The sequence below is a fragment of the Phalaenopsis equestris genome, unplaced genomic scaffold (assembly GCF_001263595.1).
Source record: "Phalaenopsis equestris unplaced genomic scaffold, ASM126359v1 Scaffold000834, whole genome shotgun sequence".
Lineage (NCBI taxonomy): Eukaryota > Viridiplantae > Streptophyta > Magnoliopsida > Asparagales > Orchidaceae > Phalaenopsis > Phalaenopsis equestris.
This window is the reverse complement of record NW_018165274.1, coordinates 286,445-310,845: the sequence shown is the minus strand read 5'-3', so window position 1 is coordinate 310,845 and position 24,401 is coordinate 286,445. Positions and strand designations below refer to the sequence as shown.

The following is a 24,401-nucleotide window of genomic DNA, read 5'->3' as shown; positions in this document are numbered from 1 at the left end:
AAATGAAGATGCTAGGTACAAGGCAAGATTAATTGCAAAGGGATTCAATTAAATTTCATTAGTAGACTATGGATGTGCTCTCCAATAATTAAGTATAGCTTAATCCAAACTTTATTTGGTACTAAGGTTAAAAACAAAATCTCAAACTTAAGCAATTAGATATAAAAATTATATTTTTGCATGGAGAGCTCAAGGAGAAAATTTACGTGCAGCCACTTGAAGGTTACACGATTACAACTAAAGAAGGCTATGTTTGTTAAAGAAATTTTTTTATGATTTGAAACAAAGTCCTAAACAATGGTATGAAAAACTTGACTCATTTATGATTGCTCATGAATTTAAAAAAAGTAGCTATGATAATTGTGTTTACTTCAAGAAAAATAATAACAAAACTTTCATCTACTTGCTCTTAATATGTTGAAGAAACACATATAACTACTAAGGAAAGAAGAGAAATTACAAAGTTAAATGCTCAACCCAATAGAGAGCTTGAGATGAAAGATTTGAGAGCTGATAACATGGAGATTCAGAGAGATAGAAAGATAAACAATTTATGAGTTGGAACAAATACTTCAAAAAAAATTTTGCACAAGTTTAATGTACAAAATGTCAAACATGTTAGCACTATATCAGCTACGCACTTCAGGCCCTCATCAGTTTTATGTCCACCATCAAATGATGAAATTGAATTTATGTCTCGAGTTTTATATTCTCTTCAAGTGTGATTATTCATGTATGTTATGATAAGCTCACATCTAAATTTATCATATGCACTCAGCACATATAACTACTAAGGAAAGAAGAGAAATTACAAAGTTAAATGCTCAACTCAATAGTGAGCTTGAGATGAAAGATTTGAGAGCTGATAACATGGAGATTCAGAGAGATAGAAAGATAAACAATTTATGAGTCAGTACAACTACTTCAAAAAAAATTTTGCACAAGTTTAATATACAAAATGTCAAACATATTAGTACTATATCAGCTACGCACTTCAGGCCCTTATCAGTTTTATGTCCACCATCAAATGATGAAATTGAATTTATGTCTCGAGTTTTATATTCTCTTCAAGTGTGATTATTCATGTATGTTACGATAAGCTCACATTTAAATTTATCATGTGCACTCAGCACAGTCTGTACAATCAGTATGTAATGATTAATCCTAGAAAAGAGCATTAAAAAATGGTTTAGTGGATTGTCAAATACTTATGTGGAACTAAATATGCATGTTTATAGATTAGGAAGACAATAAATGGAGCAATCAACTATGTTGAATCAGACTTTATTGAAGATCTTGATAGGAGAAGATCACTCACAAGATATGTGTTTATTTTTAGTGGTTGTCCTATTAGTTGTAACTCTATCATCCAAACTACAATAACATTGTTTATAACTGAAACTGAGTACATAACAGTTATTGCAACTTGTATAGAAAAATGTGCCTAAAAATTTTATTTGGAAAACTTAGTGAAAATTTAACTATTACCACCGTGATGTGTGATAATTTAAGTGTTATCTTCTCACTAAAAATTAGATGTATCATGAGAAAACTAAGCTCATTAACATAAGTTAAATTTAACTTCCAGAATAAATTGTTAATCATCTTAGTTTTCTAATAAAATTAGATGTATCATGAGAAAACTAAGCACATGAAACTTGCTCGCATAATATAGTAACTTCTTCCCTTTGCTCGTGCATCTTTTCATCTTGGATTTTTCACGTAAAATCTGTGTTACTCCTTTTATTATTATTATTATTATTATTTTGTTTTTGTTCATCTCCCGTATTTCGTAACATTAGGTATACAAGTGACATGCCTTCTCATCCTTGTTTTAGAAATAAAAAGCAGAGTTATGCAAAACTCAGATCTTCGTCCTAACTGTATCATATCAATTTAAGTATTCATTGAATTATTGTTTTGGGTAAAAGAAAGAATTATGGTACAAGTGAATCACGAAGTAATGGCCTTTTTTGTTCATTTAAAGATGTACAAATGCTGTGCAAGTTCGTTATGATCTCCAATTAGATAGAAAGCACATAACAGATATTGAACAAGGGAAAAGAAGTTAGACTCAGAATATATGTTTCTGCTCATTTGCATTCTTTATATAAATAAAAATGAAAAGAAAGAAAATAACAAAAAGCCAGCAGATTCTGCTTTCCCATCCAAACCTGAAACTACTTCTAGAAAGCGAAGAATTTGCTAGGTCGTCAGCTCAATCACATTTTTAATTCGAAAGCATACTCAATAGACAGCGGAGAACACAAATGACTGATGGCTACATACCATGAATGTTGATTAACAAGAAAATAATGACAAAGAGCCAAAGATACCAGCTGCAGATAGAAAAGGATGTTTACAATTATCACTAATTCATGGATCAAAGAATAACACATAGGCTAAGCAAGGTGCCCATTTACCTTATACCAACTACTTTCTTGAAGTCATCCTCAAGAGCACGCATCATATACTTGTGAAAATTAAATTTAGAATGTGTGGGGCAGTGCCTCTGAAATTATAAACAAAACAAACGGGTGAAATATATATAAAATGAAAGAATGGAGGGAGAGAGGAAAAAATGCAATTTTTTCTCGACTTACCATGATAAATCCTGCTCGCAGTGCTTTGTAATCTGATTTAGTAAAAGAGCCATAAAACTGCTTGAAGAAAGACATCTGCAGTTGAAAAGTAAAATTAACAGAATTACTTGGCATGTTAAACTATTATTCTAACTTCAAGTCCAACATTGGTAACTTGCTTCTTAATAATCCGCATAAATGACCTATTCAGTTATTTAGCTTCGTACTTGATAATGCCTGCAGAATCATTAACAAGTCATTAAATGAAGGTTTTCTGCGGTCATTGATCATTTTCTAGGTCTCCAGTCAAAATTATAATTCATGGATTTTGAAATATAATTTTATATCCTCAAAATCAAAGCCATAATTTGCAATCCGTTGATAGATTAATTGGCAATTTCCTAGGATAAGTTCAAGCCCCCATCCTTCATCCTCTAAATCATAAAATTTTCTTTTGTAATTTGATATCATCAAAAGGATATAGATTTACTGCAAATGAAATCCTACAATTGGTGGCTATACATCTCGTCCAGACTACCAAGCTTGTGCCAGCAGCCCATGCTCAGCCATCCACACTTCAGGAACCCGCCAGCCACACCATCTAAGAATACCTCACTAGAAGCCGCAGGTGCAAACCAAAATGTGATACATGTGACCGACAACTGTGATAAAAAGCCTCGATAATATGTGTTTAACGCGAAAGCTTACCGGGTTGCGGTACTGTAGCTGCTACCGTGCCGCGGACGTGGTACTGTTGTCATGACCTGGCCTGAGGCTTGGAATCAACCAAGGCAAAAACATACGGTAGGACAATATGAAATAAATTTTCGATGTCCAATTTCTGACTAGTAATTAACAAAATAAAAGAGCCACTAATTAGGATAAAAGACTAGTAATTAACAAAATAAAAGAGCCAGTAAAATTAAGTTTAACTCTTTATTGGTTGTCTGCATCTTCTATAGATGTTTTCTCTTCTAACACTCATCATTAATCACTTAATTAACCTAAAAAGTTTGTTTAAAACAACTATGAACAAAATCAGTCAATGAATACTCATACTCCATAAACTACAGTAATATAAGAGAAAATGAAGCATGTCAGTCAAGCTTTTAATAAATCAATAAAAATATTCAATGTTATTCAAAGAACCTTACTATATCGATAGCATATCCATATCATTATGTATTTGTACAATCGTCAAAGAAGCAACGTCTAAAAAATTATAAATTAAGACGCATCAATATCCTTTTTTTTTTCATAAACGTGCACGAGTATAATAGTGTTCCCCCACTAGTATCATCAAAAGGTGATTTCATCATACTCAGATGTACACATAAAGTCACTCTATATAAATTATATCATTCACAATTTTATATCACTCAGCATGTAATGTTATAATGCATCAATTATTTAATAATATAAGACTATAAGCATTCTGCATCGAAATAATCGAAAAAATTTAATAATAAAAAAATCAATTGCATTAATCAAACAGGATAACAATTCATACCATTGGTTTTAAAAGAGACTAAAAGCATGCTGTAATTTAAGAGGAGTATCCACTTCCATGTCAATTACTTTTCTATTTGTCTTGATGTCGATTCTTCTAAAATCGAAAGCCTTGGTCGAGCCTTATACTGTGCGAAGGCTTCCTCCGCTCGCAAGATGCAGCGTCCTCTTATTCTCCCGTTGTCACCTCCTCCCCCTCGTTCTTCTTCTTAAGGCTCCAAGTACACGTGACCAATGCTTCGGCTCATTCCTACATCGTCCACCTCTCCTTCACACGCCGCTCAACGCAGCGGCGATCTTTGTCTTCCTTCCAGTACAGCGCACGATGTTGTATCCTTGGGTAAGAAGAACTCTCAACACCTCTCCTTCCTTCTTCTGCTTCCTAACCGCATGCCCGAGAGCTCCCGTCTCACACTCGATTTAGAGAGTGAATTCCCCTCTTCCTTTTCTCGGCCCCTCGCTTCCTAACCCTTTTATTCGACGGCCCAACTCCTCACATCATTTTCTTCAGCTTTTCATTTCATCTCCCCTGTAACGGAAACGGGATTTCACGACTATAGTTGCTACAGTATTGCGGTCCAACCCTTCCCACACTCCCCTTTCCTATTTCTATCCAAATTTCAATTCCTTTCTATTCTATTACTTGCCTTTTCTATCCCCATTCCTATTTCTATTTCTATCCAATTCCAGAGTTCAAATTCCTTCATAATTCTTTATGATAGGATCCTTTATATTATGTTGTGTTCGCCTAGAGTGCGGAGGTTTTTGATGATTGCTGATTTCATTTTTTCATTTGTTTTATTTGAGGTGTTCTTCCCTTCTGGGGCTTGTACCCAATCACAAGAAGGTGCTTTGACAACAACTCGTCTGTGGTGGTGACCATCTCCTAGGGTCCAGGTGGTGCTCCTGCTATAGCTCAACGTCAATGAGACATTTATCCTTCAATAGCCCCTCCCCGCTTCCAACAGCCACAAACTATCTTCTATGTTGTCGTCAAGGCCTCCAGCCCCCTTCCAGCAGCCGTAAGAAACCACACAAGCCTCTAGGACCATCCAAGTTGCCACCCAAACCTCCAGCCACCTCCCAGCAGCCATATAGGCCCCTTGCTGCCCCTTCCTGCTGCTAGTCACCCCTTCCTACCACCTTCCAGCAGCCCGTCATCTCTCCAGCTCTACTCCATAAGGCCACCGACCTACTCCACCTACCAGACAGACCATCATGCATCTCCCACTTAAATCAGTATTGTTGTCACCCGCTTCTAACCCTTCCAGTCACTACAGCAGCCCATACCCACCCCTCCAACAGCTGTTGCAGCCCAATCCACCAGATACAATCAATGATGATTCCCTTCAAACCCATTCCACTATTCTCGCATTCACCAAGCCCGTCATCTACCTGTTGGCCAGCCGCCTCCCTCCATTCTATGCTATTGCCCCAGGGTGTATTTTATGTTTGTTGTTTATTTCATGTTCGCAAGAGTCATGTTTATAACACTTTTGAATTTAGTAATAATAACTGTACTTTTTCGTGGTGATTTAATCTTCCACCGGCATCAGTGTTGGTTATCTTTATCAATCTATGCTCGAAGCTTGTTGTCATCTCTCTGTTCTCTTAAACACTTACGTAGAAATCCTAAACGAACAAGTTCCTCTGCATTACAAGCCTTCATCTTTCGACCAAAAAGATGACCAATCGAGTAGAGCACTACTCTTCATTCAAGGATGCGATGATGTAAGTAATCCCCCCCTCCCCACCCACAATTAAGAGTTCACTCTTTTGGCAAGCTGCCCCATCAATTTGTCACTGGTTAGCATCCAAAAAGGCTAAAGACATTTATGAGCCTATTAACAACTCAACCGAAGAAAACAAGTTCCATAGGGACAAAGTAGCCAAATTCACTTGAGCAAATCATAAGGTCACCGACCCCCACCCTTCAGTCACCAAGGCCCAGGGTTTGAAATTAACTAGGATGGGAACGAACGATTGGACGGTGAAAATCAATTCTTTGCTATCCTATTTCTATCACTAACAAATTAATATTAAAAAAATTGTCAAACATAGCACCTCACCTTGGGGAGATCCATTATTATTTGTGAAGAAAAAACATGAAAGCTTCAGGATGTGCATCGACTACTGAAAGTAAAATAAGATCACAGTTAAAAACAAGTATACACTACTGATGATGACTAGTTTGATTTGTTGAAAGGGACATTTATATTTTCAAAGATTGATCTGAGGTCAGACTATCATCTGTTGAGGATTATAAAAGAAGACAACAAAAAACGCTTTTGGGGCCAGATATGGGCATTATGAATTCGTAGTGATGTCGTTTGGATTGACAAATGCTCTAGCAGTTTTCATAGACCTCTTGAACATAATCTTCAGACAGTTTTTAAATACTTTCGTGATCATCATCTTTATATATAATATTTTGGTGCATTTGATGGATGACAATAGTCATTTTGATCATTTACATGTGCTACAGGTTCTGAATGAGAACATACTTTACGCCAAAATTTTTAGATGTGAATTTTAGCTTAAAAATGTGGCTTTTCTTGGGCACTTATCCGCGGAATCGGCATATCTTCGAATCAGCATAAGGTCAAGGTGATTGCAGATTGGCCAACACTTAGTACTGTCACCGAGGTCACAAGTTTTCTAGATATGACTGGTTATTACAAAAGATTTGTAAAAGGGTTCTCGCAGCTTGCTATGTCACCATCAAGGTTGACCCAGAAGACAATAAAGTTTGAATGGTCAAATAGTTGTGTAGAGGCCTCTCAGAAGTCGAAAACTTGCTTGATGTCTACTCCAGTTTTAGTCATTTCTTCAAATTCTAACGAGTTTTAGATTTACAATGATGCATGTTTAAGCGGTTTAGGTTTTGTAATTATGCAGCATGGAAGAGTTATTGCATATGCATAACGACAATTGAAAAATCATGAAAAGAACTATCTCACACATGATTTGGAGCTTGAGGCAGTTGTATTTACACACAAGATATGTATGCACCATTTGTACGGAGTTAGATGCGAACTTTTTACTAATTAATAGAGTTTGAAGTATATGTTTACTCAGACGGAGCTGAACATGAGGCAGATGAGAAGACTGAAATTTATTAAAGACTATGATTTAGATATTAAGTATCATCCAGGAAAAGCGAATGTTGTGGCAGATGTGTTGAATAAGAAAGTTCAGGTAATTTGAATTATTTTTTTACTCAAGAGGAGCAATTACTTCAAGATCCGGAAAAGTTGAAGCTATCTATAATTAATTATGATAATAATAGTATGGTTCAACTTTATCAGTTGATGATGCACTCAATTTTGAAGAGTAAAATTTTAGATTCTTTAACCAGAGATAACAGTATTCAGAAAAATCTTAAAACAGGTTAGGACATACAGGTTGGAGAGGTATATGTTAGATCATATTTATCTATTGAGATATAAAAACCGGTTTATGTTCCAAATGTTGATGATTTGAGATAAGAATTCTAGAAGAAGCACATTTATATGGCTATACTATTCACCTGAGGAGCAATAAAATGTATCAAGATCTCAAAGAAACATTTTGTGACCATGATTGAAAAGAAATGTGACAGAATTTGTGGCTAAGTTATCTTCACGTCAACTAGTGAAGGAGCAATAAAATTATTTATTGAGATATAAAAGCCGGTTTATGTTCCAATTGTTTATGATTTGAGATAAGAGTTCTAGAAGAAGCACATTTATATGGCTATACTATTCACCCAAGGAGCAATAAAATGTATCTAGATCTCAAAGAAGTATTTTGTGGCCATGATTGAAAAGAAGTGTGACAAAATTTGTGGCCAAGTGTCCTTCACGTCAACTAATGAAGGCAGAGCATCAATTTCCTAGAAATAAGTTGCAAACTTTATCGAATCCAGAATGGAAATGAAAAGAGATTGTGATGAATTTTATGACTGGCGTGCCTAGATCACATCAAGGCCGTGATGCTATCTAGGTAATCATCGACAGATTAACAAAGTCTAACCATTTCTTACTCGTTAGACAGTCAGATTAAGCGGAGAGATTAGTCAAATTATATGTGGATCAAATTGTAAAATTGCATGGAGTACTTAGGCCAATTATCTCCGAAAGAGATGACAGGTTTACTTCTAAATTGTTGAAGAAGGTTCAGGAAGCGTTGGGCACACAACTTTCAATATAACATTTCACCCTCAAACAGATGATTAGTCAACGATGACCATTCAGGCCATGGAGGATCTACTAATTTTATGTGTCATTCACTTTAGTAGAGGTTGAGAATCACATATACCTTTACTAGGGTTTACTTATAATAACAGTTATCAGTCTAGCATTAGGATGACTCCATGAAGTCTTGTATGGAATAAAGTGCAAGACTCATTTATGTTGGGCTAAAACAGATGAAAGAAATCATTCGAGTTGATTTGTTTATTGATGCTACTGACAAGATTAAGGATCTGTTTGGGGCAGCTGCAACTTATCCATCTTATTCAGATAAGCGTCTTATCCTGATAAGCTGCTAATTAGCAGCTGATGTGGCTGACTGTTTGATTTGTGCATTTGGAAAATAGCCGATTTGCAGTTGTTTCTGGATAAATGACAATTATGCCCCTGGTTTGGATAAGTTGTCTAGCTGTTTGGTAACAGCGTTTGTAAAACATCTGATTTGCAGCTTTTTCTAGATTATTCCTTCCCTACAATGCTTCATTCGTTATTTATTCCCCATTGCTTCAATTAAAAATAACTTCTAATATCTTGCAAAACTTTTATGATACAAAGTGTTGGGGTGTTATAAGCATTTGGATTAATACACAAAGCTTTGTGAACTCTACAAAATCCCCTTCTTTACCTTTGTGTTGTAATACCTCCTGTTTTCCCACACTTTTTAACCACTTATGCCCCTCACAAAATCAAGCAAGATAATTCTTATAAAGCCCCAACTCTAAATTTTCTACTAATCGTGATAGAATCATACAAGAGATTTATAACATCCTACCCATAATCCAATTAGCCTAAAATCAAAGGATTAGTAATGTAAAATGCATTCTTGCCCAACCAAAAAAAAGATAGCTCAAAATAAAGAAAGTCAAAAAATATTCATCCAAAGGCAACAACAGACCAATAACGAGATACCCGCTCATGCCCTCCAACCCACTCAATCGATAAGATAACATAATACTCAAATGATACCCACAGCAAGCTTTGAAAGGTCTATAATTAGTCATCCAATAAATTGTATTTACACACAAGATATGTATGCACCATTTGTACGGAGTTGGATGCGAACTTTTTACTAATTAATAGAGTTTGCAACAAGTGGCTCGATACCAAACCAAATCTTGTTTGAGGTTCCTTAGACCATCAAATTGGTTAAATCTAGGGGAAATGAAACCCAAGGGATATTCCTACTCGAGTCCTAAATCTACATAGGCAACAACACATCTAGTTGAATATCTCAAGGTACAAAACAAAACTGATGAAGAAGCATGAATTAAACCCTAAATACATTAATTCATCCAATAATAAAGTTGTACCAAAAACCAAGATAAAGAAACATACAGGTTGCATTGTAATCCTCTATGGCAATGGCTTTCCTGACCCTCCTCTCTCGTGCGTACGAGGCTGGAGAGAATGCTGCTAAGTTAATTGGGGCTGTGCAAATCAGCAGAACGATTCTTCTGAATATAGGTGCCCTAAGAAAAGGAGAATAAAGGAGCGATTCTTCTGAATATCTCAAGCAAACGCACCGCATTCCTGTACAGAAAATTCCAAGAATGAGTGTGATATCATGTGAGAACGACGAAGGTTAGAACTTGGCGCCCGAGGATCGGCAACAAGTGGTGTCTCCGACCAGGTAAGCAGATCTGTCGTCAAAGTGTGTGTCTTCCTCACTGAAGTGCTTCTCTCCATTCTCCTCCTCGAGATGTATGGAGTACCAAAGAAAGAACAACAGTGAGAGGGGTTTGAAAAAAAAAGCAGGGTCGATCATGAAGAAGCTGCCAAATCCAAAAGGGGCAAGAGCAGATGGTTTGATCGCCATTCGAGGGCAGCGGAGTAATTCAGGAGAAAACGTGACAAGGGAACGCCGCCCGCGGGGATGATGACGTAGGCGACGTTATTCAAAAAACAAAAACGACGCTTTTCAACACGCACTTTAAACGTGTTAGTCAAACAACCGGGCCGCGTTTTCAAAACGCCGCCCGCTGTTTTAAGCTGCCCCAAACGGGTCATAAACTGATCGAAGACAGATTGAAGATAGTACAAGATAGACTGAGAAAATATTATGATACCAAGCACAGATCTATTGAGTTTGAAGTTCAATGGTTTGTTTCTATTAAAATCAGTCCATTAAAGGGTATGCAAGTTTTGGGAAGACAGGTAAATTGAACCCCAGATATGTTGGCCTCAGCCCATATACAAGAAGTACATAATGTTTTCTACATTTCTTCACTTCGAAAATTTATTGCAGATGAAGCAAGTATGGTTATAGTATACTCAGTAAATATTCAGTCAGATTTGACTTATATTGAGAAACCTGAAAGCATTCTAGGAGATATGATGTAAAGAAGCTACAAAATAGAGTCTCATTTGTGAAGATTTTATGGAAGCACGGATCGAAGGACGCTACTTGGGAGAAAGTTTGAGATGCAAAAAAGATACCATCAGCTTTTCTTTTGAGGTATGTTTACTTTAGATTACACATCCCTTCAACCTTTTTGTTATGACATAAAAGTCATATCCCAATTCGAGTAAATTGAAAACTGAGAGACGAGAGGGAAGACCTAAGGAGAAGGAGAGAAACTTTCGTGCGGAGACGAAGAGGAGATAGAAGTTATCGATTTCGAGTGTAAGAAGACTTTGTGCCCTAGACGAAGAAAGGAGAAGTCGGCATTGCCGCTTGCCGTGGGTTGCCTGGAGTTGTCGAAGCCGACACTGCTATCGTGTGGCGTGGGTGAAGTTGGAATCAAGACCAAACGATGCGGTTGCTAAGATTGGAGCCCGAAATTGGCGCAGAACAGTGCTCCGAAGCAGGGCATTTCGAAATAGTGGAGCCAAAGCCCAGCAAAACTGCGCGAAGAGGAACGAGGTCCCAAGGCAGAGGGAGGGATTGCAAATTCTTGTGATCCAGCTGAGCTTTTCGTGCCAAATCTCTTCTGGAAAGTGTATTCAAAATTCTTCTTGTCTTTTCCACCCATTTCCTCTTGTGTAGAAGTAGAAGGTTATAAATATTTTCCCCTGGGTGTGTGGGAGACAGTTCCAATAGAGTTTTCTTTTAATCTTCGGTGTGGAGTCTCTTCCCATTTGTTAAGGTTGCAACCGACGACGGGTGGTCCTTTGGCTATATCTTGCTCCGAGGTGATGTTGTAAACTTCAAACTCCTTCACCACTTCACACCAATCCCTTTTCCCTACCACTCCATTAACCACCACTCTCACATTCCTCACCACTCTACCACCACCCCTACTTCCTCTTTGATCTCACCTTCCAAACCACCTACAACCAACCACACGCAATCTCCCTACCTACCCAATGGTCGCTTACCCCGTCGACGCCGCTACTGCTTTCGAATCTGTTCATATAGCTCTAGATAGGTATTCGTCTATTATTGTATTTCCCTTTTGTTGAGTAGTGAGTGTCACTAATTTTATATTAATAAAAGTTTATTTTTTGTATTACACTACATCCCAATTAGTTCTAGTATTATCCTTTGGTATCAGAGCTAGCTCAACCCTAATTCTATCCTAGAGTTTCCCCAGCCTCCACCCCTGCCCAATCACCTCCAACTTTTTTTCTTCCAATTGCTAACTCTAGCAGTGCCAACGCGAAGAAATACATCAGGCTCTACTTGGTAAGAGATCCAACGCGAAATTTGTTGTCTGCAATAGAGACTAGCCGACTTAGATGGTCGTTGTCTGCAATAGAGACTAGCCGAGTTAGTTGTGTAAACCAGGAAGAGATTACCATCAACTGTGCTCAAGAGAGTCTTAGAGAGACAGAGATGATGATCTTAATCTGTTCCACAGAGGCGATCACAGTGACGAAGAATATCGACCGTGTCGTTTTAGTATATAATATCAAAGGAGGCCAAGAGAGGAGGCCGCCTATGGAGGTCAGAAAGACTTTGACATCAAGATGGACCTCCCAGAGTTTGAGGAAGCATAGAACGACTGCAAACTACGAGTTTATCGACTGACTGCAAACGAATCTTCGAATATGAAGACGTATCAGAGGACAAGCGAATCAAGCTAACTACAATTAAACTAATAAGGAATGTCTCCTTGTCGTGGGAGAATCTACAAGAGCAAACGAGCAGGGAAGGAAGTAAAAAAATAACTAAGTGGGAGAAAATAAAGGCAATGAAAAAAAAAACCTCCCAACGCAATATCACTAGGATATGTTCCTAAAACTCCACAACTTGCAACATAGAGATCTATCAGTTGAGGATTTCACAACCCAGTTCAACCACTTGCTTGCAACATAGAGATCTATCAGTTGAGGATTTCACGACCCAGTTCAACCACTTCAACTAAGTGCGAGCTGACAAAGCCAAAGAAGCACACGATCGTCGGATATGTCAGAGGCCTAAAACCCACATTAGCAATGTGGTACAGCTACAGTGGGGGATCTAGACACTAGCCGTCAAGGTGGAGAGATAGCAGAAACAAAACAGGCAATAGTAATCGTTCAGACCACCACCTTCAACTACTCAATCACCTGCAACTGCTACAGCCGACAAGCGTACCTTGAGAGGAAATAACAAAATTGAATGAGGAACAGACAGGGCATATCAGAGCGGGACGAAGTCAAAAAAGATACTTCCGTCAATACAGTGCCAGCCAAAAAGTGTTTCTGGTGCCATGGTTACGGTTACATTGCCTCCAGCTGCCCAACAAGTCGAGTCGTCACCCTCACGACATCGTCGAGGAAGTTGATAAGAAATCAAAGGAAAGCACAGAAGAAGAGCTTCAGCTCCACATAAACGAAGGAGAAGCACCTGTCGTTCGACGAATACTACAATACAAGCCTGTTCGAGATTAATCCTAGCTAAAGCATAACATTTTTCACACTAAGTGCATCGTCAAGGGAAAGGCTTGCAGCCTGATCATCGACAGTGGCAGCTGCGAGAAAGTGGTATCCACGCTCATGTAAAAAAAAGTTATGAATGGACATACAGAAGCATCTCCAGTCATATTCCCTCACCAAACAAAAGAAGGGAAACAAGATACATGTAGATCAGCAGTGCTTAGTTGATTTCTCCATCAAAGACCAGCTACACGAATAGGTACAACGTGACGTGATTCTTATGGATGTCTATCACATTCTGTTAGGCAGGCCTTGGCAATTTGATTGTAAAACTCAACATGACAAGTTAAAAAATACTTATTCTTTCAAGAAGGATGGCAAATGGATAGTTTTACTACCTACTAAGGATGCTAAAGGAAGGAGGGATACTGAGGCAGCATTAGTTCCTCGTACCCCTTTCGTGCAGTCGATCAGAGATGCCCCTATAAAATTAGCATTAGTCCTCTTGGAAGAAAGCGAGGTACCAACAATACTGCAACCATTGATACAGAACTTTCAGGATGTTATGACCGACAAATTACCAAAGGGATTACCACTACTAAGGAAAATTCAACAAGCCATCGACCTTATAACAGGATCTATAATGCCAAACCGACCAGCCTACAGATTAAAGCCATCGGAGTAAGAAGAACTACAACGACAAGTGCAAGACCTCATTGCAAGGGAGCTAGTTAGAGAAAACACCAACCCGTGCACGGTCCCGGCCCTGATGGTGCCCAAAAAGGATGAATCGTGATGAATAAGTATTGACATCCGAGCCATCAACAAGATTACCATCAAATATTGATTTCTCATACCCAGCTTGGATGATCTCTTGGACCAGCTACATGGAGCCACTATCTTCTCCAAGATAGACTTGCAGAGCGGATATCACCAGATAGGGATAAGGCCAAGAAACAAGTGGAAGTCCACCATCAAGACACAAGACGAACTTTATGAATGGACCAATATGTCTTTCGGTTTGTCGAACGCACCTAACACTTTCATAAGATTAATGTACAACCAAGTATTCCAACTTCAAATTTAAAAGTTTGTTGTTGTCTAGTTTGACTACATAATAGTATACAACCGATCGGAGGAAGATCACTTGCATCGCCTGAAAGGAGCATTTGAGATACTGTGAGTCGAGCAACTATATGCCCATCTGAAGAAATGTCACTTTCATGACAAGTTAGGCATTTTTTCTAGGATACATCGTGTCTAGTGCATCAAATGGATCTCGTAAAGATAAAGGACATTATCAGCTGGGTCGTACCACAATCATTCACCGAGCTGAGGCAATTCTTAGGGCCCGACATCCTTCTATCGAAGATTTATGAGAAATTTCACCACTATCACGTCCCCTCTGATGGAACTTCTAAAAGGAAAGGACTTCACTTAGACAGCAACAACCCATGACATTTTTTACAAACTAAAAGAAAAGGTGACTCAGGCACCCGTGCTAGCATTACCTGACTTCAACCAACTTTTCGAGATAGAAAGTTATGCCTCCGACGTGGGGACCGGAGCAGTACTAAGCCAATGAGGATACCCCATCACTTTCTTCAATGAAAAATTGAATAAGATCAAAAGAAAATACTTAACCTAGAGCTCTGGAACACTGGAATCATAATCTGTTGATAAACCAGTTCACACTATTTACAGATTATGAGGCCCTTAAATTCCTCAACAACCAGAGCAAACTCAAGGGACGACACGCCACCTGAGTGGAATTTCTAGCGTCTTTCCAGTTTGTGCTAAAACACAAAGCGAGAAGTCAGAACCACATAGTAGATGCACTCAGTCGTTGACACCTATTAATAATATCCGCATGCTCGAGTTGTGGGCTTCAAGGCCATAACGGATCTATATGAAACAGATGAAGATTTCAAAAATATATGGAAGTAATGTCAGGAAAAACCGTCAGGGTAATATTACCGCACAGATAGATACCTCTTCCACTAGAGTCAGTTGTGCCTCCCGATGTTCACTAAGAGAGGCCATCGTCCAAACAGACCACAACAAAATACTAGCAGGACATTTTGACAGAGACAAAACCCTCATTCTTGTAAGAGACCACTTTGTTTTGGCCAAAGCTAACAAGAGATATAGAACGACATGTCAAACAATGCATGACTTGTCATGTGGCCAAGAAAAGAGCTCAGAAAGCCAGATTATACACAGCACTTCTAGTACTAGAGACAGTGTGGGTGGATTTCAACAAGGATTTCGTGCTAAGATTTCCAAGAAATCAAAAAATAAATATTCTTTAATGATTGTAGTAGACAAATTCTCCAAGATAGTCCACTTTGCACCCTAACACCGAATATTAGACGTCTCTTATATTATCTATCTATACTTCAGAGATTGTAAGGCTGCATGGAATTCCCACGACCATCACCTCTGACAGAGACGTAAAATTCTTGAGCCACTTTTGGAGGACACTATAAGGAAAGATAGACACCGGGATCTCAGCCTAAGTTGAGATTACCTATAATTGATTCATCAATTAAACTCCCTTCAAGATTCTGTACGGTGCAATCCACTCACGTCACTTGAATTGGTACCACTCCTACCATCTTCAGAAATCAGTAAGGAAGTCACAAAACGAGTTCACGAAATCCAGAAGCTCCACAAAGAAGTTGGCAAGGAATTACTAAGTAGAATAAAAAAAACTAGGCATAGGCAAATAAATTTAGGAAAAAAGTAACATTTCAAGAAATCGGCCTCGTATGGATTCGGTAGAAAAATGAAAGATTTCCCGCATGATCATTCGGGAAGCTTAAGTCGAGAGCATATGAACTTTTCAGAGTACTTTAGAAGCCGAACGACAAACATTTGAAAGATCGACATGCCTAGGAACTACAACATTTCAGCCACATTCAACCTCGCCGACTTACCACCATACTCTAAAAAGCCTGGAGCTTCAACAAACGAGGTTGAAGCTTTGCCAACCCCGGAAGACTGACGCGGACACTAGGATTGGCGCCCAAAATCGAGCACAGAACAGTGCCACGAAACGAGGCACCTCGAAACAACGAAGCCGAAGCCCCGCGAAACAACGCGAAGCGAAACTAGGTCATGTGACCTCGAGAAGGCAGAAGAACCCGCGACAAAGGGAGGGATTACGAATTATCACAATCAAGCTGACATTTTTACACTAGATCTTTTTTGGATTGAAGCTTTGCCAACCCCGGAAGACTGACGCGGACACTAGGATTGGCGCCCAAAATCGAGCACAGAACAGTGCCACGAAACGAGGCACCTCTGAAGCTTTGCCAACCCCGGAAGACTGACGCGGACAAAATCGAGAAACAACGAAGCCGAAGCCCCGCGAAACAACGCGAAGCGAAACTAGGTCATGTGACCTCGAGAAGGCAGAAGAACCCGCGACAGAGGGAGGGATTACGAATTATCACAATCAAGCTGACATTTTTACACTAGATCTTTTTTGGATTTTTCTTGTCTTTTCCACCCACTTACTCTTATGCAGAAGTAGTATGTTATAAATAGTTTCCCCTTGGGTGTTTGGGTTTTTCTTGTCTTTTCCACCCACTTACTCTTATGCACTATGTGGACAGAGTAAGGCAGTTTCACTAGAGTTCTCTTTTAATCTCCTATGTGGAGTCTCTTTTAATCCATTTTCCCTACTACTCCACTAGCCACCTACCACTCCCACATTCCTCCACTACCCTTACCACCACCCCTACTTCCTCCACAATCTCGCCTTCCAATCCACCTACAACCAACCACACAAAATCCCCTTACCTACCCAGCAGCTGCTCACCCCGTAGACGTCGCTACCGCCTTTGAATCTCTTCCTATAGCTCTAGATAGGTATTCGTCTATTATTGTATTTTCTTCTATTGAGTCGTGTTGTACCACTAATTTTATACTAGTAAAAGTTTACTTTTTGTATTACGCCACATCCCAACTATTTTTGGCATCACCGAGGAAGAGGATGAAGAGAAGTGGCTCCATGCAGTTGTTGTTGTATGCGAAGGAGAAGGTGTCTCGTCATTGCGTGCATAAGAGAGAAAATACTAGATTTGCAGCATTGTTCGCGTGCAAGAAAAAGAGAAGGGGAGTCCAAGTCGACAATCCTTACGTGTGTAGAGGAAGGTCCTACGCCTGTGCTTTGTTGGGGTGAGACGGCACCGAAGGAGCAAAAGGGAGGTGAACGAGTTCAGTGGTGCTCGCGTATGCTTCCTTGGGTCGAACCGCGACCGTAGGAGGGAGTGTGGTATCGTGTGAGCTAAGGCAGAGGACGAAAATTTTATAAAGGTATGTTTAATATTTTATTAGTTAATAAATTGTTAGATGAATATACACACACACTTGTGTGTGAGGGTATGTTTATTTAATTAAAGTAAAATTTTAAAAAATCAAAGCTCTAACTATAGGAATTTTTGCCTAAAAAGAGGAGTTGGTGAATTTGGCAAGCTAGGGAGGAAGGAGATCGATCTGAGCAAATAGGTAAGTGAGAGTTTTAATTTTTGGTTGAATAGTAAAAGGAATCATGTATAAGTTATTTTGTAATTATTAATGAATTAATAAATAATTCTTCATATCAATATTTATTAATTAGTAATAGCGAGTAATATTAATGATATACATCAAGAAATCAAGGAAGTTTTGCTCTATAATATATTGGGGACTTTATTAAAAGAATTAAGAAAAGAAATAAATAAGGTTTTATTAATTTTCAAGATATTTAGCAAGATAAATACAAATAATAAATATTAATATAATATTCTATATTGTCAGGAATTGAAGAACTATTTCAAAAGATTTAAAATTTAGGAGAGTTATCATATAAAATAAGGTGAGTAATTATTTTCTTTATGCATTAAATTAATGTTTTATTAAATGACTAATTATTTTATTAAATGACTTAAAATAAATATTTTATTCATGTCTGATATTTTGAAAGTCTGAAATTATACCACAAATGGGAGAAAAACAACGAACATATGAAGTTATATTTTAAAAGATTTTAAATTCAAATGAATGGAAATGTAAATGTTAAGTCATACAGGATTACCCACAAAGGAAACTGGCAGGGAATGCGATGTACCCGTGCAATAATAAAGGTTTACCTTTAGTGCAATTTTAAGGGTATCTTTGTGTGCATTTTTAGGGTATTTACGGGAACATTTTTTAGAGTACCTTCTAATATATTTTTTAAGATATTTTTGGGTACGAGGAAATTTTGTTGACTCTTAAAAAGAGTAAAAAGGGTAAATACTCAATATGAAACGAAAATTGATAAAATTTAAATAAAAATTTTAAGTTTTATAAAGTAATGAACTGCATTTTCTTTTTGTAATTAACCCATAGCATTGGTAAAATAATTTAATGCAAAATAAGATTATAATTGCTCATTGAGTTAAACTTACTGTTACAGTTAATAACTTTTTTCAGGAAAAAAAAAACTTCAGTTTTGATGTTTGGTAGAAGAAACTTGGTTCACAGGAAAATGTCTGCAGCTGAGGTACTAATTTATGTTGTGTTTGTTGTTTCGTTTCACTGTTTCTTTCAGATAGTGATATATTGTTCAATATTTAATTAAAATGTTGTCTTTAGATTATTGTTATTAATTTTGGATATTTTAAATTTATTGCACCCTGTGCATATTAGTAGCTCTTTTTAATTTTAGAAAATTTCTAGAAAAGAAAATTTATGTGTAAAGAAGAAAGAAATGTTAATATCGTCCGATCAAAGTTTCCGCCATAGTCAACTTCTAAGCCCTAAGCTAGATTAAGACAGAGGGAAACTATTCAAATATGTATTACAAAAAATTCACTTGGAAACATGGGAGAACACTTAGAAAAAAGAATTAAAGTGCATAATCATTATTAAAGCCCTTCCTTTGTCCCCTTCTCATCCCCAACTAGGTTGACTCCAAGAAAGTTGCGGTCATTGTTGCATTATCAACTAAGACATGTCAAATATTCCTACAAGGATTATTCTAATCAAAGTCACCAAATTGATTGTTTTCACGGAGATCATTGCAACAATCACAATGACATAATGTCTGAAACATTCATGATCATATGATCACCATGATGATCACTACTTTCAAGTGGCTCAAGATATCTAAAATAAAGAACGCTAGAAGTGATCGACAATGCTCTGCTCTGTTGTCATCACCCATAAGATGCGGTGCTTATACCATGATGACCATAAACATGAAACCATTGATTATAGTATAGTGAAGGCCCTCTTTGAGAAGATTGTCAATGAAGGGCACTTTAAGGAATAACATGTGAACCAACAACCATTATAATATGTCCACTATCACCTTTGAGCAACCAAGGTTTCCCCTGGTGTAATGCCTTCTTAATTAAAAAAAAAGGGATTTACAAACATACCACCCAAAACCTTATCATTTATCTAACACCCTAAATTTTAATATTACATCCATATCATTCAAAACCCGCTATTCCATCACATCTACCACCTAGGTCGTTATTGTCATCACACCCCTCACCGCCATCATCATGCGCTTAACACTCTTAGCTTCCCGATTCACCTGTCTCTGCAATCTCCATCGCAAGTCAGGTCACCCTGTCTCGTAAACCCAATACCACAACTACCACATGCATCGTCCCACTAGCAGCCCTAATCCCTTCTTTTTGCACCTTATCACACCCAGCATTGCCTCCTAGCCTCGCCCGCTTCCCTCTATCTAGCATGATTCCAAAACTGTGTTTCTCACGATTTCAAAGTTGAGGATGCTCTTTCCTTTCTCCTATTTCGATTTTAAATGCAAAAGTAGATTTTTCTTTTAAATGTTAAATGTAAAGAAGATGGATAAAATATGATATATGTATGCATATAAAAATCACCCCTGGATGGTACTGATAAGAGAATGCAATGTACACATGCAAGAAAATAAAATAGAAATATAAATGAAAATGAAAATGAAAAAGATTACCTACCTTTATGGTGGGTTAGAAAAAGTTAAACGCGTTCTTTTATAAAGTATACATTTAGAATGTGACTCTCAACGATGAAAAGTGTCAAATAAATAAATAAAAATAAATGAAACTGCTTTCTCTTAAAGCACGGTTATTTTTACTGGTTACTGCAAATTTTACAAAATATTTTAAAATGAGAATTATTGTAATTTAAAAATATTTGCCCACTGAAAAGTTTTAGCTCAAACCTTAACTGCTAACAATTTACAGAAATATCAGTTGTACACTAGATGGATCACAAAGAGTATATGCCTTGTGGAGCACAATCTAATAGGTATTTTAATTTAATTTTTTTTTATTAAATGTAAATTTTTAAATATGAACAATATGTTGTAAATATAAGTTTATGAAATGAAATGGATCTTTTGTGTTTTGAATTTTATTTTTGTTGTAAAATAAAACAATAATAAAGGTTTCCTCCATCCGACTAACAACTCCCGCCTTGGTAATTTTAAGCTTTTGGGTATAGTCGGGACAAATTGTGAGAGTTTTTTCTGAGGCTTCAAGCAAAAGAAGAGGCAGGAGGGAACCTGTGGAACAGCTATGTGTGTCACACCCCAACTATCCCTCTTTTTAAGGGTTGGCTAAAGTGCGACGAAGGCATACAATTCGGTCATACTAAATTCTCACCAACACTCATTATAATTTAGTGGGTGATGAATTAATCTAACTAAATAACTACAAACATAAGTGATACATTGTATTTCATCAATCATTAATATTCATACTCGAAAGCATTAAAAAAGTATAACCTCATAACATGAAAACTATGTAAACCAACTAAATCCATAATAAACTATGTACCAAAACGTATGCACAAACTCCCAAAATAATAAATACAAAAGTTGTACAAATCACACCTGGTTACTCTCCCCGGAGTCGTTGCCCCTACTTGGAAGATAACGTAGAGTGAGGAATAATGAGCTCAAGAAAATAAGAAAGGCTAAAATAAGATTTTATACACAGAAAGAGCATAACGTGCAATGCTCATATGAAACTGCATATATGTAAATGCAAATCACAATACGTTAGAAACATAAAGAACATGAAAAGAAAAACTAGCATAGAAAATATGGCTTGCATAAACATGTGTCATAAGCATGAATTCATAGGTATAATCAAAAACATGTTTATAAGTTGTTTATCATATGTAATCATAGCAATGTCATTTCATAGTAATGTTACTTATAAATATATATGTCTCAACTATTTTCATGTTCTATCATCATAGGTCATCACTCTGCCCCAAAAGCCATATAAATTATCGATAAAAATAAGACCCCCAATATAACAATTATCAATAGCCACCCCCCAATACCAATAATTCCCTACGTTATATCACCGTCTGATCAAAACAATTCCAGAATTTCATTGTCAACTGAATAGTAATAGTCGAGAATACCACATTCGAACAAAACATACTTGCAAATACTCATATAATAGTCTACAAATAACATTACTTGTGACATTATTTAAAGCATAATATCTGTAGCAAACATTAAACTTTTCATATATCACAGGCATGAATCACATCAAATGAATATCTGCTGACAATTATTTCATTTTCATACGCATTGTCACATGTATCATAACATAATATATCATCACATGTATCGTAAGAAAAATCAATCGACATTCATATATTTCAAGAAGGTATTCAACTACAAGGTGAAAGAAGTCTAATTGCAATTGTGTCGAATACATAAAAACATAAAACCAATATAATATTATTTTTTTTAAAATTGCACAAAATTATTTCACATGACTCGGCGGAGCAACCCTGCGACGAGTTCCCTCACGCTCGTCACAAGCTCGCCGCCTCATGTAAACAACCTGAGAATCGTAAGTGTTGTAGGACTTCATGAAATTTAGGCTCCTATCATGATAAACCCAAAAACATACATTAATTTCCAACACGTACCTTAAATGGTCTTTTAAACATAAATCGCCCTTTTGAAACCTCCTAATTAAATTTTATCCTTCCTATCACCCCAAACTTTACAACTCATCGTTGATTTTGTACTAAATCTCATGCAGAAGCTAACATACCACTTTCGACATTTCTAACACAAATTTGGCGTCTCAGATGGCTAACGGAAAAGAAAAATGCATTTAAAATGAGGCAAACTTCAATACTGAATTGTGTGGAAGGAAATAAATGTCTTAAATAAGGTGAAAGAGAGATTCGTACTCATTGAAATCACCTCGAAAACCTAGATCGTAAACTATGGCTTCCCTGTCATGTGCCAATGTCGTGAGTTGCTTTGCGCTATAGTAATCGAGTGTATAGGCTAGTGGGATTCGCTTGTACTCGTTGCTGTAAGGGAGAGGGAGGGTGAAATTGGGAGATGAGAGGAAAATTCAAAGGGCCTAGAACCCGTGCGATCAAAATCAGCGAATAAAAGGTGTGAGAGGTCAGTTGCTTACAGTGCTCACCCGAGATTAGGGAGAAGATTAAGGTGTTTAAGGTTTAATTAAATTAATTAAACTTAAAACTTTCAGATTTTATATCTCTTAATCCGTTCATAATGCATGCATAAAGCTTCATATGGAATTGATTGATTTTATGCATAGAATTTTAAGAATGCAAATTTGAGGTATTTTTCATATTTTGTCGAACTTTATTTGATTTCTTGAAATTTGGATGTTACAGCATGTGATTGAGAAGCCAAACCGTGTGAAGGACAAGACTGAGCTTTGGAGGAAGTAAAGGTTATGAAGCATATAAACTATTGGTTTATTTATATAATTGTTATTAAAATGATTTTAGATTATATCAATTAAATATTTGTGACTACATTTAAACAAGAAATTGAAGTAAAAATCGTAAGCTATCAAGATCGACATTGTGCATCAAAGGAAGAGAATAAGTGAGGTAAGTTTAAGGTAGGCTTTTAATTTAGAATTGTTTTAACTACATTAGAAGTAAAATTGAGTGTTGTTATATGCATAAATGACCACTAGAGCAATTAATTAATTATTGTGAATATTTTTATAGATATTAAATTAAAAAAGGAGAAGTCAAAATAAAAGATTACAAATCTCAAAGCAAGTTATACGAGGCTAAGGTGAGTATTCATATTCTTATGCTATAGTAATATTTTATTTCTTCTCGGCCAAATGCACTTATTGTTACTATTATATTTGTAGCAATGCATACCAATGATTTATGGTTCTATCGAATTTTGTTCTGTAGTGACATGTATAATCAGCATTATTTAAATTATCATAAATATTGATTCATGTACAAGTGTGTCACACAAATGAAAATGAAATGGTCAATACTAGACTGTGTTATAGTATACTTACATGTACATGTTTGGCTATTATGCAGTTCATGTCACAGCCCAACTCGGGGCATAAAATTAAGTAAGAAGGAAACAAATGACCGAACAATTGGAATTAAATTCACTACATCAGTCTACAGTTTAACAAATGAAAGAGTCATTAATAAAAGAATGCATTTAAAATTATCTTATTATCAGTTGTTTGTGTCTTCTATAAATGTTCTCTCTTCTAACGACCATCGTTAATCACTTAATTAACCTGAAAAGTTAGTTCAAAAAAATGAGCTAAACAAGCCAGTAAATACTCATAATCATAAATCACAGTAATACACGAGAAATGAATAATATGCATGTCAGTTAAGTTTTTAATAAATCAATAAAAATGTTTAATGTTTAGGGTTTAGGAAATATTATTATATCAATATCATTTCATATATGTACAACTGCTACAAGAGCACCGTCTAAGAATTGTGTCGATTAAGATATCAATATCAATATCATTTTGCATATATGTGCATGAGTACTTTAGTGTTCCCCACTAGTATTATCAATTGATGACTCAATCATAATTAAACATTCATATCACTCCAAATGTAATACTATAATACAGTAATTATTTTATAATATGTGACTTAACCATTCTTATCGAAATGACCAATAAAATTTAATAACATAAAAATTAAGTTCATAATCAAGTATGAATAACAATCCATAAAATTGGTTTAGAAGAGATACTAAATTAATACTATAATTTAAAAGTATAGACACTCATCTCGATGTCGCTTAATTTGTTATTTGTCTTGACGTCGATTCTTCTAAAATTGAACGCCTAAAATATAATATAAAATTTAATTAATTTATTATTTTAATAAATTATTAACTTTTCATTATTTAAATGATAAATTTTCATTATGTAATCACGTTTAATTTTTATTCTATATATATATATATGTATGTATGTATATAACT

The 24,401-nt window shown here is 36.5% G+C and overlaps 1 protein-coding gene across 4 annotated transcripts in view; it reads right to left on the bottom strand.

Annotated features, from left to right (window-relative positions):
- The window catches only part of LOC110031507 (MLO-like protein 13), a 90,802-nt gene that overhangs the window by 18,811 nt on the left and 47,590 nt on the right, over positions 1–24,401 (bottom strand). For all 4 annotated transcript variants that reach the window (XR_002294742.1, XM_020734732.1, XM_020734733.1 and 1 more), the window contains exons 7-9: positions 2,604–2,678; positions 2,424–2,512; positions 2,290–2,339 (exon numbers count right to left, since the gene is read on the bottom strand). Coding sequence is in view for 3 of the 4 variants with exons in the window: in XM_020734732.1 (XP_020590391.1) it covers positions 2,290–2,339; positions 2,424–2,512; positions 2,604–2,678 (214 nt within the window). In the remaining variant the exon portion in view is untranslated. The remainder of the gene's footprint in view (positions 1–2,289; positions 2,340–2,423; positions 2,513–2,603; positions 2,679–24,401) is intronic.